Below are 16,661 nucleotides of genomic sequence, written 5' to 3' on the forward strand. Positions count from 1 at the left end.
ACAACGGGTATTGTTGGGAGACTATCATGATCATGAGGATTAAAAATTGGCATTATCATACGTAGTTGATTGTGTATATATATACCAGCTGTAAAATTAAATCAAGTTGATGCGAGGGATCAGGATCCGATCCCTGGCCTGTAAGAGACATCTCTCTATTCTTCTTTACCTAATTATCTGTAAAAAAATTCGATGTGTTTGGACATTCAATGTGTTTTGGCCCACAAATGATTCTTCTCTTTCTGATAAATATTGCTGACTCCAGCGGTTCAATTCTCTTGCTGGACAGAAAGAGAATAAATGCGATTGTATTTGGACAGAAAGGGAATAGATGCGATTGTAGCTATATATATTTGGGAACAATGTTGCCAACTCCACACTCGTAACCATTTTACCCGTCCTTGTTTGCTTTCTTTGGTGCTTGTTTATTCATTTTTCTTTACCTTCGTCGCCCTGTTACACTCTCTCGTCTTTCTCTCTCTTCCTCTCACATAGTCACTGATCAATACATATCAACTTGAAGTCACTTTCACGACGGAACCCGCCGCCACTCACGACTGTCATTGCCACCATCTTTGCAGTGAATTCAACTTGGTAATTTCATCATATCTTATCTTTTTTACTTTATTACTCATTGATTATTCTGTCTACTCGTTATGTTTGAACTTTTTCTTTCATGTCAGTTGTTGGCGTTTATCTGTAAAAAAATTCTAATGGTTTAGGTTGCAGGTCTTAGGGCATTAGCTACAACTTTTCTAAATATTATTTTATTCTTTATCTACACGTAGGAAAAATTCTTAAAAACACATTTGAATTAGATTTTCTTGTTCTTTTTTAAACTAAGAAAATTATAAGAGAACCAAACATTATACCCTACATCTAACCAAACAAAAATAGTTTATTAACATTATTTTAATATGAAAAATTTCATTTTTCATCTCTCATTCTTTTAGCATTTATTTAAAAAATTAATGCTCTAACTTTTGGTGTTGGTGTTAGGCTTTTTATATTATAATGTTCTTTTTCGTTAAACTTTTCATTAAAATATGTCAAAGGCTCTCTAATATACATACTTTAAGTCATCACGAGTTGTCATGAGAGTAAACTTATGGTACTATTTGGAATATGTGCTACACCTGGAACATTCGGACCAAGAGGAATTGGAATTAGATGAACAAATTCGATGTAATTAAGTAATATGAACAATACTTATAGTTTCCTAGCTATAGACAGCCAAAAAAAATTTTGTTTTCCTGTTATCAATTTATGCCATGCATTTCTATCTTATAATATTCATTAAATAATTAAATTAAACATTTTTTTTATCTGTTTAAACTTTTAGGATATTTGATATGATTTAACATGTATGTTATTAGAGCAAAAGATCCAACATTCGAAATTTGTTTATATTACCCACTTTCAATTTCAATTAAAATATTTTACATGTTTGGCTTCACTTATTTATGTAGAGTTTGAGCCCACACATTAATTAAATGAAGTGAGAGTCTGAGTTCACGTACATGTGACAATGAATGTTAGAATATTAATTAAATGATTAAACAAATTATTTTCTATTGACTTAAGTTTTTGTGATAATCGGTGATTTGACTATCTACATCTACAACAAAGAAATGACATGCTAATTTTCATGCACTTTTCCATTTTAAAATTCTTTGGATTGTTGTTTTGAGTCCCACATTACCTTATGAATGCATAATTCATGATATTTTCCTGAAGTGCAGTTTAAAGGGTATACGGTGAGGCATAGTAACTATTAACCCAAGGACCATATTGTGTTTAGAAATATTTATAGGAGTCAGTAAAAAGATGGAAGAAGCCTCCGGCTCATCTCAACCTCAGGTATTGGTTAATGCCAATAAGCACGAGCAAACAAAACCCATCAATACTGGCATGGATTATGATTCCTACAATGCTGCAACAGAAGGCAATATCGAGTTCTTCAAAATTCTCCAGTCTAATGTTGACTGCCTACTAACCCCAAATGAAAACACAGTCCTCCATATTTATATTACAGCCCTAAAGTCCAAATCCCAATCAGCAACCCCCATTCGGCAAACATTTTAATCCATCTTATTTCCTGAGCTCCAACATATTCTTATTTCGTTATATTAGTTATATAACATATCATTCATAAGTCATCACTCCTGATTTTTTGTCATTGTTGGCTAACCCACTAATATTTAAAAAAAAAAAAACTAAAAACTACAAAAAAAAAAAAAAAAAAAAAAAAAAAAAAAAGTAATTAAAAAAAAAAAAAAAAAAATTTTATTTATTTAAAATGGGGTGGCTTGCGTACCACCCTAGAGGTGGCACTGGCCTACGAGCCACCCCCTTCCCAAAGGGGGTGGTTGCCGGTCTTCTTTCAATTTTTTTAAAATAAAATTTAATTTAATTTTTAGTTTTTTTTTTAATTGAAAATTGACACGTGGCAGATATAATGTGAGGATATTTCGTTAAATATGACATTTTTTAAAGGTTTTGATAGTTTAGAAGGCTAGAGTCAAAGTGTTGACAATTTGTGAGATTAATTGTAAATCAAGTGATAATTTGAGCGGGTAAAATATAATTTTTCCTAAAAAGAAAAATAAAAGAACAGGTGAAATGTGCTTGAGATGCATATATTTTCTGTTAAGAGAATAACTTCTATTCGGTGGTGGCAAAAACCACCACCTTTTTGCCCACCAATAGCAAGTTGACATATTAGCATGAAACAAAAAAAACACAAAAATGAAAGTGTAGGCAAAAACACCGAATCATTCTCCTTCCTTCACTCTTTTAGTATTTAGAAAGAAAAAAAAAACAAAAACAAAAAATCATCCTCCCAGCCACTGCCTCACGTCGGACCTCGAGCTCGGCGGCAACTCCACGGCTGGCGACTCCACGGCGTCGTAACTCGAAGGAGAAGACGAACTTCTTGGACCCAAAGTTGGCCGGGGATGGCCGCGCGGCCATCCCCGGGGTCTGGGGGTGGCCTTCGGGCCAACCCTAGATCCATCTAGGGCTGGCTCGATGGCCACCCTTGGCCCTGCGCTGCCACCCTCGACCACTGGGGGGTGGCCGCGCGGCTATCCCCGGTCCTTGGGGAGGCCGCGCGGACACCCCTGAGGTCTGGAGTTTGCCCGAACCTGGGGGTGGCCTTCGGGCCAACCATTCCGTCGGCCGGGTGGACGTCGATCCGTAGGAGGAGCAGCGTTCGGTGGCGTGTTCCGGCCTGAGCGGTCGGTGGCGTGTTCCGACTCGGAAGTTGGCGGCGTGTTCCGGCCTGGGCGGTGCTAGCAGCGGGTCCATTACGGGCATTGGTTTTGGCCTGGCTGGTGTTCCGACCCGGTCGATGGCAGCGGGTCCGTGGTCTGGCCTGGGCGGTGCCGGCGGCGTCCAGCCTGGCTATGGCGGAATGCTGCTTGGGCAGGGGCGGTCTCTTTCAATTTTTGAGTTTTTTTTCTTGAAATGACGTGTCAAAATGTAATTGGTGGGCAGAAAACAAGGGTTTTCTGCCATGGCCTGATAGAAGGGGCTCTCTTCTGTTAAACATGCTGTAAAGGTTTAGACTTGAAGAGAGAGATTTCTGAATGTTGACAACGCACTTGAATATTTCTAAACATTTAATTTAATTTATTTTTTCTGTTTAATTGATCGCTGCATATAATTGATGTGATTGATGGAATTTGATTATTCAATAAATTACTGTTTAGTAAACAGTTCACATGGTTACTGTTTACTGTGCGGTGTACATGTCCCCTACCCATAAGAGCTTTTGACTCTATTCCTAGTTTCAACCGCCCTATTTTGTCTCTTTCAATCACCCTATCTGGCCTTTGGTTGTATTTTTTTTTAATATATATATATATATATATATATATATATATATATATATATATATATATATATATATATATTTTAGGGAAAAATACACACAATCTTCTCAAACTACCACATCATTGTCAATGTACCCCCAAACTACCAATTGTGTCAATATCCTCCTTTAAACTACCAAAAAATGTCAATGTTCCCCTAATGACAAAAATGTCATTCATAAAATTATTAAAATAAAATAAAAACTAAACAAAATTATTAAAAAATATAAAATAACAAAAATTTATTCCAAAAAAATAATAAAAAATTAAAACTGTTTTTTATTTATTTTTTTTTTTTAAAATAATTTTCAGTTTTTTTTTTTCATTTGTTTTATTTTTTATTTTTAAAAAAAATAAATTACAGTTATTTTTTCTTTTTTCTTTTTTTTTTTTCTTAAAAAAAATTGTTCTTTTTCGTTTTTTAATTTAATAAAAACTGGTTTTTCTTCTACTTTTTTTTTCATTTGTTTTTTTTTTTATTTTTTAAAAAAAATAAATTACAGTTATTTTTTGTTTGCTTTTTAAAAAAAAAAAATTAAAAAATTATTTTTTTTTTTAATTTTTTTTTTCGTTTTTTATTTAATTTTTTTAAATTAATTATTTTTAATTATTTTTTTTAGTTTTTTAGTTTTAGTTTTAATTTTTTGAATTTATAAGGACATTTATTAGGGTCATTTTACTTATTTTTGTTAGTCTTAAGGGGGACATTGACATTTTTTTGATAGTTTAGGGGGGGATATTAATACAATTGATAGTTTATGGTGTACATTGACAATTGAGTAGTAGTTTGAAGGGGTTATGTATACTTTTTTTCTTTTTTTTATATTAACACTTTCTACCATTGTTATTTATTTTTCTTAGCACAAGAACTATTACTTGGTTTTTTGTCTAATTGTCTCTGTGGTCCATGCTAGGATATACTATCGACAACATTCCGCAGTAATAAATAATGATGTTATGCAGAGCAAAAGGGGAAAAAAATGTATCCCCAGATTCTAAAAGATTTTCCCCCCTTGTGTTAATGATTATTTAACATGGAGGAAGTGGTACTTCACATGGCCCCGTTTTGAAATTCCTCCCCTCCATTTTCCCGCTCATGGTCTGCTATGCGGACAGGTTTAGTACGGATGTCAGGGGAAAATGGGGGGAGGGGGAAAGGGGATTTCAAAATTCAAACGGGGCCGGACCGAGTCCTCTTTCCTCTCTTATTTTTTAATTTTTTGTCTTTAGGTGAAAGTGGGCCTAGCGTATAGGCTACCAGCTCTTCCTTTTTTTCAACTTCTCTAGGCCTAGGGTTAACTTTGATTCGCTTTTGGTTTGTAACATTAAGGGTTTGTTTGAGTTTGCGATTTTAAAAAGTATGATTTAAAAATAACGATTTTAAAATGTACGATTTAAAAAAAAAATTATTTTTAAAAACACAGTTAAGCGTTTGATAAAATCGCGGTTTAGCATTTTAAATCACAGATTAACCTTTTAAAATACTGCGTTTTTAAAAAAACACTTCATTGCCTGCGATTTGAATAAGCACTTTTCTGCGTTTTCAAATCGTAATTTTTGAAAAACGCTGTTTTCAAACTGTTCATTTTCTGCGATTTGGTTTAAAATCGTATTTTTTCTCTATGAAATCGCAATTCCAAACGCACCCTAATTAAGATATTAATTTTTCTCTCTCTTCCTCTCACATATTCACTGATCAATCTTGACATATCAACTAGAAGTCACTTTCACGACGGAAGCCGCCGCCACTCACGACTGTCATTGCCATCATCTTTGCAGCGAATTCAACTTGGTAATTTCACCATATCTCACTGTTTTTGCTTTATTATTCATTAATTATTTTGTTAACTCATGATGTTTGAGCTTTTTCACTCATGTCGTTGGCGGCGTTTATTTGTAAAAAAATTCTTAGTGGCTTAGGATGCATGTCTTATAGTACTAGCAACAACTTTTTTAAATATTATTCTCTTCTCTACGTACATATAAGGAAAATTTCTAAAAACCCATTTGAATTAAATTTCTTTGTTTTCTAAATTAAAAAAATATTAGGGAAATCAAAAATTGTATCCAACATCTAGCGAAGCAAACATATTTCCATTAATATTATTTTAATATAAAAAATTTTGTTTTTCATCTTTCATTCCCTTAGAATTTATTTGTGTTAGAATATTATATTATTCTAAGTTTATTATCTTTTCTAATAAGATTTATTTCCTACCTTAATTAGTATCAAAAGCTATTTAACTTTGAAATAATATTTAAATAATTTTTCTTTCCTTTCTCTTTTTCTTAACATTTAATTAAAGAGTATTTAAATAGTCTAGGAAAATGATAACAAAAATTATTGCAGAATGTATTTAAATAAAGAAACAAAAAGTAGTTTAATTTTCTAAATTAAAAAAAAAATTAAAAAAAAAAACTGCTAGTGTTCTTAAAGCACTAACAGTAGACATTCAACTATTTTCCTTAAATTTAGAAAATAAAACTACTTTTTAATTCCCTATAAAAAAAACACATCACATCACAATAGATTTTTTGAATTTTTTCAATATCAATTAAATACTCTATTTTTTTTTTTAATTTTTAATTTTTTCTCTTTTCTACTTTTATTTTTTTATTCATTTATTATCTTCTCTCTCATGCTCTCTCATCTTCTCCGTCGCACACACACGTACAGAAACAAAAATCCCTTCTCTCTTCCCTACTTGTTCCTTTCCATGTTCAAATAGCTGCCCAAAATTACCTCTACCAGTTCTGTGCAAACACTTTCTTCCCCAAAAATAGCATCTACAGTTCCAACATCAACATTCTCCTCTCTTCCCTTTCCTCCAACGCGACCGGCAACATCGAATTCTACAACACCGCCGGCCAAACTACCTCCAACCGCAAGCCCCCCTTTGCCCCTTTCAAGCGACGAAACAACCCCCCCTTTCCCCCCGGCTTTGATCTGATCGGCCTTCTTGGAGGCCTCGGCAGCCAGATCCTTCGATTTCTTGGTGGTTTCTACTACCAAGTCGGAAATGGCGACGGAGCTCGCAAGGGTCTGGGATCCCTTCGCCGCTTCTTCTGCGAAGCTTTTCGATCTCTTCCATTCCATATGTCTTCCATGGCTCTCCGCAAGGTAGAGTTGAGGATCGAAGGAATCATTTGATGAAATTTGTTGAGGATGCGTGAAGAGGAGAGAGTCAGAGAGAGAGACGTTTTTTATTAAAATAATAGGTTGAGAATTTACTGTAACCATATAGTAGATTCCCAACCAAGACACCCATACATAGGGTGTCTCTTGTGAAAGCTTTTTTAGTGTTCTTTTTTTAAAAGGAAAAATACACATAACCCTCTCAAACTACCACTCAATTGTCAATGTACCCCCTAAACTATCAATTGTGTCAATCTCCCCTCTTAAACTACCAGAAAATGTCAATGTCCCCCCTAAGACCAACAAAAAGACAAAAATGACCCTAATTTTTTTTGAATAAGACAAAAATGTCCTCATAAATTCAAAAAAATTAAAACTAAAACTAAAAAACTTAAAAAAATTAAAAATTAAATTAAATAAAAAACGAAAAAAAAATATTTAAAAAAAAAAGAACAAATTTTTTAAAAAAGTAAACAAAAAATAACTGATATTTTTTTAAAAAAAAATGAAAAAAAGAAAAAAGAAAAACCAGTTTTTATTAAATTAAAAAACGAAAAATAACAAATTTTTTTAAACAAAAAAAAAAATAACTGAAATTTATTTATTTTAAAAAAATAAAACAAATGAAAAAAAAAAAACCAGTTTATTAAATTAAAAAACGAAAAAGAACAATTTTTTTTAAAAGAAAAAAAAAAACGAAAAAACAAAAAATAACTGAAATTTATTTATTTATTTAAAAAAAATAAAACAAATGAAAAAAAAAACCAGTTTTTATCTAATTAAAAAAACGAAAAAGAACAATTTTTTTTTAAAAAAAAAAAAAAGAAAAAAAAAACTGAAAATTATTATTTAAAAAAAATAATAAAAAACAGTTTTAATTTTTAATTTTTCTGTTGGAATAATTTTTTGTTATTTTATATTTTTTTAATATTTTTTTTTAGTTTTTATTTTATTTTAATAATTTTATGAAGGGCATTTTTGTCATTAGGGGGACATTGACATTTTCTGGTAGTTTAAGGGGGGAGATTGATATAATTGGTAGTTTAGGGGGTACATTGACAATTGAGTGGTAGTTTGAGGGGGTTATATGTACTTTTCCCTTTTATAAATTTTTTTCCAAACATAGGAAAGGAAACTATTATAGAATAACTGCTATTACTACTCATGAGAGTTATTTTTTGGGTGGCCTACAGGAGTTTGATGTTAGTTCTGATATGGGCTGCTGCCTTAGCTTTTGGTGCTAGGGTTAGGCTTTTTATATTATAATGTTCTTTTTCGTTATATTTTTCATTAAAATATGCCAAAAGCTCCCTAATATGCATACTTTGGGTCAACACGAATTGTCATGAGAGTAAGCTAATGGTACTATTTGGAATATGTGATACACCTGGAACATTTGGACCAAGAGGAATTGGAATTAGATAAACAAATTCGATGTAATTAAGTAATATATATGAACAATACTTATAGTTTCCTAGCTATAGGCAGCCAAATTTTTTTTTGTTTTCATATGATCAATTTATGTCGTGTCTATTTCATAATATTCATTAAATAATTAAATCAATTATTTTTTTTTTTATCTGTTTAACCTTTTAGGATATCTGATATGATTTGACATGTACTTTATTAGAGCAAAAGTTTCAAAGTTCGAAATTTGTTTCTGATTAAGACCTCTAACTTTAATTAAAATAGTTTACATGTTTGACTTCACCTAATTAAATAAAGTGATTTTGAGTTCACATGTGATAATGAGTGTTGAAATATTAATTATTTTGCATCAACTTAAACTTTTGTGATAATTGGTGATTTGATCGTCTACCTCTACAAGAAGGAAATTAAATGACATGTTAATTTTCATGCACTTTTCCATTTTAAAATTCCTTGGATTGTTGTTTTGAGTTTCATATGACCGTATGAATGAGTAATTCATGATATTTTCCTGAAGTCGCAGATCAAAGAGTATACAGTGAGGCATAGAAGCTATTAACCGAATGATCATATTGTGTTTAAATTTTTTTTCTAGGAGTCAGTAAAAGGATGGATCCCTCCAGTTCATCTCAATCTCAAGTATTGGTTAATGCTAATAAGTCCGAGCAAACAAAAGCCATCACTAGCATGGATTGTGATTCCTACAATGCTGCAGCAGAAGGCAAAATCAAGGTCTTCAAAGATATGATTGCCAATCACCAGTCTCTTGACCTCCTACTAACCCCAAATAAAAACACAGTCCTCCATATTTACATTGCAGCCCTAAATTCAAAATCCAAATCAATAACCCCTATTGCAGGATCAGAATCAACAACCACCATCAATGTAGGATCGGGATCAACAACCAACTTTGTTGAAAAAATTCTTAAAATGTGTAACTCACTCCATGTTTACATCAAATCCCTCAATTTTGGATCCAAATCACCAACCCCCATTGCAGGATCGGAATCAACAACAACGTCCCTCAATGTAGGATCAGAATCAACAACCAACTTTGTGAAAGAAATTCTTGAAATGTGTCCGCCATTGTTACGGCAAGCCAATGTCAAAGGTGAAACTCCATTGCACATTGCGGCAAGGTACGGGCATGATGACATAGTGAACGTTCTAATCGAAAATTGTGCCCAAACTCTCCCAGACCTTGAAGGCGGGATTGAACCAGTAAAGCAAATGCTGAGGATGGCTAACATAGAAAAAGACACAGTTTTTCACGAGGCTGTACGTTATAATCACTTTGCGGTTGTAAAATTGTTGATCGAAAAAGACTCTAATTTTTCAAATTCTGCTAATGATGTTGGTGAGACTCCACTTTACATAGCTGCAGAGAGAAAGTTTGCAGATGTGGTCTTCGAAATTTTAAACAAATGCACATCACCAATGCATGATGGACCCCTCGGTAGGACGGCTTTGCATGCTAGCATATTAAATTATCGTTCAGGTACTACCTACTTGCATGGTTAATTTAATAATGTGTAATGCGGCTTTAATTCTTTAAATTTTATTATAATTTTGATAAATAAAAATGTATATGGTCAACTAAAAATAATAAATTCATGATATATATATATATATATATATATATATATATATATAAATGAGATATATGTGGTTCTACAAATTCAACAATCTTCTTATAAGTTTCTAACTAATTTATTTTTATAACATATATTTGTTTTTTTAACAAAGAGTATGTGTACTTTATTATGAACTTTCGTGTCCGAGGAACATAAATGTAAAAAGCAAATGAGAATTTTTTTATTTTTCTTATTATTTCACTCCTATCGGTTCAATTTAAAATATCGTCCTTTTAATTCTAGGTTTGATGGTAATCTGAGTATAAGCCTATCTAACGAAGTCATTCTCTAAAATGAGGAAACTAACAATTTGTTGTACCCCTCTCCCCCTGTTTACCCCTGTTTTAGTGTTTGGGTCCTTGTGACTCAATACACTTGTGAAATCACCTTTAATGGTGACCCCGACTTTGTGGCATCCGTGCCTCGAGTCAAAGGGCCCGCATCTTCGGAAGCATTGCCCCCGCGTACTTACGTTCTTAGTTTAATATTTGGGTTGCCCATACCCTGTTGTATTTGTGTTATTTATTTTTCCTTGTAATCGGTTACTGATGTACTTAAAAAAAAAAAAAAAAAAACAATTTGTTGGACATTGACCTCGAGTATAAGTCTATGTGATATATATATATATATATATAATATCGTCCTTTTAATTCTAGGTTTGATGGTAATCTGAGTATAAGCCTATCTAACGAAGTCATTCTCTAAAATGAGGAACTAACAATTTGTTGGACATTGACCTTGAGTATAAGTCTATATATATATATATATATATATATATGATACGTTTATAATTTTTGTACAACTCCAACAACGTTTATAATTTTTGTAGAAAAACAGATTTAGTGGTTAATTTGAAAAAAAATTGTTTGAATTGTGCAATCGTTGTGTCTTGAGTAGTGCAAAAATCATTTCTCCAAGCTTATATAGTTGCAACGAAAGCCATGATAGCTGTAGAGAACATAATTAATACTATTAATCAATTAAATTAAGGCGTAAGTGATTAAACAGAAATCTGATGTGTTCCTTGTAATATGCATTTGCATTGATGCAGTTCAACTCATGAAAAAGATGGAACGGAAGGGAGTTGATACCATTTATATATATATATATGAGATTAATATTGTTAAATTGATTTTGATGAAGAAATAAATTGATTTTGATGAAGAAAGTGAAAACTAAATAATAATAATAAATTAGATTGAGATTCAATTATGATTATGAAGTAGGATGACGCCTTTTTCAATCTCCAAGTACTTGTGTCATTACATTTAACATATTTTACTTATTTTAGGTATCACCAAGAGAATTCTGGATAAAATTGAAGGAATAAGTAGAATAGCTGACAATGACGGTTGGACTCCGCTTCACTTCGCTGCATACTTCGGCGCAAGTGACAGAGCAAAGATGTTGTTGGATAAAGATAGAGATGTAGCATACATGAAGGACACAAAGGGAAGGACAGCTCTTCATATTGCAGCTCAACGTGGTAATGATGATATAATGTCTTACATTGTATCAAGGTGTCCAGATTGTTGCGAACTGGTTGATAACAGAGGTTGGAATCTACTCCATTTTGCTTTCAAAATAGAGTCCCTGTACGGCTTCGAGAGGATTATCAAAATCATCCTAGAAAATTGGTTTCTCAGCAACTTTTTGAATGAGAAGAATGTCGATGGAGATATACCTCTTCATTTTTATTCCGATAATTATGAGCGAACAGCAAAGAATTTCGTTGGTCACCCTCGACTCGACATGAAGGCTTTCAATAAAAAAAACCTTTGCCCAGGGGACATCGCTTCTCATAATTTTGAAAAATTCTCAGAAGAAAAGGTAACACATAATTTTATTTTGCATTTGAAAAAAATATATATCTATCATTATTATTTATTTATCCGTTTTCGGGTCTTCAGGTGGCCGGGACATCTAACTTTAGTTTTAAGTAAAACTAAACTACATTTCCAGCCCATTTTTTTGACTTTTTTATCATTCCAATTTTTTATTTTTTATTTTTATAAGTTTTCCAAATTTTTATTATTCAATGCATTTTCAAATCATAAACAAGTCCATCATTCCGTAATGAATGTATGTCACTTGTTCAAGTAAAATTCCAACATTACCCCTCTGCAATTTCAGTACCTTTCAAGTTTCACCCCCTTAGAAATTTTATAACAACATTTAACCATTACCAATTACATCCCATTAAAATAGTTAAAACTTCCATCATTCCCCAGGGTAAATTTAGTACATATGAACACAATTATCACTTTTTGCCTCTCTCCTAATCACTCCCCTTTTTCTCTTCCTAAATTTAGTACAAGTATATATTCAAATACTTCTAAAAATATCAAAAATAAACTCTAAATTGCTGAATAAAACCACTCATTTATAATACTTTCTGAGAAACATAGTTCTTATTTATTTATTTATTGATTAAGCACATATAATTATCATCTTTTGGGGGCAAACCAAGAAAGTTTAACTTATATTGATTTTTATGAATTTTCTCCTTTTTCTGACAGGAACTAAATTTTAGTTGTTTATGAATTAAGAAGAAACCAATCCCTAATTAAGTTGATATACAAATATTTTACATTAAAAATTCAAATCAAAGTATTGTTAAACAAGTTTTGATGTATTTTAAAATCTCTAAATATATATATATTTTTCTTATTATTTTGCGATCTTAATTCAATAAACATGCAAATGCATGTTCATCCATTATTACATATCTTTCTCATTTAATTCTAAATAATCATTTTTCTTCTTTGAATAAAAATGCCATTCTATATTTAAACTTTCAAATAATAAATGAAATTTTTTTCCAATTTTTTTCTTTTTCTTTCTATAACAAGTAGCATATATATATATATATATATATATATATATATATATATATATATATATATATATATATATATATATATATATATATATATATATATATATATTTTCTTGCTTTAAATTCCAATTTTGGCTTTAAGCGATTTGAGTGATTTAATTTGATCACATACACACATATATATATATATGAGAAATGCTTGGTTATATATTCTCATCCTACTCTTATTATATCCTTGTCTACATGAACTCATAATGTGAGAGATAGTAGAGAGAATGTAGTGGAACCTGATTTTTTTTAACAATATTATTAATCCATAGATACAAGGGTGAGATTGAAGTTGGATGTGAGTGTATAGCCAAACATCTCTCTCTTTATATATATATATATATATATATATATATATATATATATATATATATATATATATATATATATATATATATATATATATATATATATATGTTCTTATAATCCTTACATGGCATGCCAATTACATGTTGGTCTTAAAAAATGAAAATCTATGAAAGAAAGAAAGAAATTATAATCTGACTCATAATTCTGCAACAAAATTCATATTTTGACAAAAAAAAAAAAAAAAAAAAAAAAACCAATTTTGAATCGAGGTATATATATGAAAATCCATATTAAATCATCAATAGAAAATTCAACCTAAAAAAAAAAATCCATATTAAATCCTTTCTGAAATCGAAAGTATTATGTGTTCTTTTTCTTACAAACAATATAAAAATTGAAGAAAAATTTACATATCTCTCTCAAATTACTGTCACATTGTTAATATCCTATCCGAACCATAAAAAAATATCAATGTTGTTCCTTTAAAGCTAACAAAAAGATTAAAAAAAAAAATGACAAATTTTTTTAAACTATATATAGAATTTTTTTAAAAAAAATTGAAGATTATTTTTTTTCACTGAGATGATGTTTTCAATTTTTTGTAATTTGGTAGAGGACATTGAAGATTGACTATAGAATAGTAGTTAATGTTAGAAGGGGTACATCATACGTGGACTTTTTTCCTAAAAATTCCTAATAATACCAGTATAAATATTACGCAGCGATCTGAGATTATAAAGGGAGGATTGTTCAACTTTCGAACCCAGCGAGTAATAGCTTACAAATATGATGATACCACAATACTAGAGAAGTGGAAGAAGAATGAGGAGGAAAAGGAAAGGAAGGACAAAGAGAGGATATCAATGTTGCAGAAAGCATCTGAAGCCCATTTGGTAGTGGGTGCACTCATTACAACGGTGACGTTTGCGGCATGTATTACCATGCCTGGAGGATTCGTGGGTAGTGAAGAAGGCTCATCGCACCCAGGCTCTGCACTTCTCAGAAAAAATATTGCTTTCAGCGCATTCATTTTTACAGATACTATATCCATGGTGTTGTCAAGTTCTGCTGTCTTTATCCACTTATTGATGCCATTTCTTTTCAATGATCGTTATTACGATAAAGAGTTACAAACATATTCCCATGAAGAACGTCGTGATAAACTTCTCTATATGGCCTTCAGGTTGATTTTGTGGGCCATGATAGCAATGGTGTTGGCATTTGTGACGGGCACATATGTTGTGTTAGTGCCTTCCTTGGGTCTTGCCATTCCCAATTGTATCATTGGCTTAACCTTCCTCGCTATCCTCCTTTTTGTGTTTCGTAAAGGTATTTACTTATCCTCCTTCGAAATCCTCCATTTATTAACTGGAAAATTTAAAGATATGTAAAGAGTCGAACACTATGCTAAAATTGTTATTGTTTTAGTGGAAGTTTGTTTAGTTTTCTTTAATTTAATTTTGTTCTTTTTTGTCAAATCTTTTAAGCATAACTTTGCATATGTTGCATGACGATACACCAGCTGGCAAATTCATAAAGAATGCCAATTTGCATTTCTGCAGTCAAAAATTGGACAAAAAATATAACAAAATGAATGGCTTATTTGATACTAAAAATTTAGATCCTTAAATTCAAAACAAAGAACTTAGGCCCTATATATTTGTCTTAAAATTAAAACCCATGTACTTTAAAGACAATTCATGCATGTACTTTCAAAACAAAGAATTGTTGTGGCACATGCATGGTACCGGCCGGAAGCAGTTTGTGAGTTCAAACGAGAATTGTAGTGAATCTTAGGTATGGTTTGTGCAACACATCAAACAACTTAACAATCATGTGAAAATCGTGCTTTTAATTTATAAGGACAACGAATTTAAAAATGTTGTCTAAATTAACTAAAATATTTTTCATAAATGTTTATAACTCCATCAGGTCCCTTTATTTTTTTTTTCTTAGAAGTTATCATCCAAATCAAATTGATTAATCTATTAAATTATTAATAATTCCCCCCCCCCCCCCCCCCCTCTAAATGTCTCGAGGATCTTTGACACTGTTTAAATTGATTAATCTATTAATTAATAAGCAATTAAAATTTGTATTCTGCATTATGGGTACGTAGGGTATTGATAAAACATATAGTAACTTTTTTACTTTCGAGTTCTTTAGTAAAGTATTCATTTCGATTAAATCCTTATTTTGTAGAATGATATTTATGAACAAAATTTATAAATATAAACTATTATATATGTTTGTGCTTGTACCTGAAGCAGTTTGTGAACCATCATAGCACTATTAATAGATAGGTATGGTTACCGTAGATTTCAGGGACCAATCAGTACTGGATCTATCCAGCTTGGCTCACAATCTGGACAGCATCCTCAACAATCTTAAGAAGCAACTAAATATTTGCAAACAACAAATAGGTTTGTTACAACATAGAACCCAATAGCTTCTTTAATTTGCCTGGCAATGCCATGAAAAATGACTCGCTGATGAAAGATGGTGTTCAAATGCAGAGGAGACTCAGACGGAGGCTTATCAGATGCTCATTAATTTATTTCAAAACCATCCCAAAATGGTGGAGGTTTTTAAGGCGCTATGTTATGGCAAGAGTAACTTGTAGCAGTTCATTGATGGATCTAATGAGTTTAACGAGGTTTGCTTGCTAACCCATCCTTTATATATATATATGTTTTTTTTTTTGTTAAATACCTTATTGGTATCTGAGTTTTGAAAATTTTATTTTTTGGTACTTGAATTTCAATTTGCATAACAGATGGTATATCAATTTTGAGAAAAGACCGAATTTGTATCTTAGTCAAATTTTTCGTTCAAAAACTAACAGCACACCACGTGTCAACCAAGGGTTGACATGTATTACAATATATAAAAAAAAAATAATAAAATATTAAAAACTTAAAAAAATAATTGAAAAAGAAAGAAAAAGAAAAAGAAGAGGGGTGGCTCAGCCATCCCATGACAAAAAAAAAAAGGGTTTTGGCCATTTGAAGTGGCTGAACCACCCCGTAGCCCTTGGGTGTGGCTGAACCACCCCATAGCCCTTGGGTGTGGCCAAACCACCCTAAGTGCCAAAACCCTTTATTTATTTTTTTTTTTTTTTAATTTTTTTTTTTTTTTTTTTTGTCATGGGATGGTTCGGCCACCCCAGACCGGTCATGAGCCACCCTCTTCTTTTTCATTTTTTTTTTTTTAAAATTTTTAATATTTTTTTTATTTTATAATTAATTTTTAAAGATTTTTTTTTTTTTTTTTTTGTAATTTTTTATATTGTGGCATGTGTCTACCCTCAAGGGTTGACATGTGGTGGGCCGTTAGTTTTTGGACGAAAATCTTGACTGAGGTACCAATTTGGTCTTTTTCCAAAATTGACC

General features: G+C 31.4%; 1 protein-coding gene across 1 annotated transcript; it reads left to right on the top strand.

Moving 5' to 3' along the window:
- The first annotated feature begins 6,522 nt into the window (after positions 1-6,522).
- Positions 6,523-14,722, top strand: LOC133877868 (uncharacterized). The gene is made up of 4 exons (XM_062316348.1): positions 6,523-6,996; positions 9,035-9,937; positions 11,365-11,903; positions 13,992-14,722. The coding sequence occupies exons 2-4, from the start codon at positions 9,049-9,051 to the stop codon at positions 14,658-14,660; spliced, it is 2,097 nt and encodes a 698-aa protein (XP_062172332.1). The 5' UTR covers positions 6,523-6,996; positions 9,035-9,048; the 3' UTR covers positions 14,661-14,722.
- Positions 14,723-16,661: the final 1,939 nt, after the last annotated feature.

Source organism: Alnus glutinosa, chromosome 1, assembly GCF_958979055.1.
Source record: "Alnus glutinosa chromosome 1, dhAlnGlut1.1, whole genome shotgun sequence".
In the NCBI taxonomy this organism is placed as follows: Eukaryota; Viridiplantae; Streptophyta; class Magnoliopsida; order Fagales; family Betulaceae; genus Alnus; species Alnus glutinosa.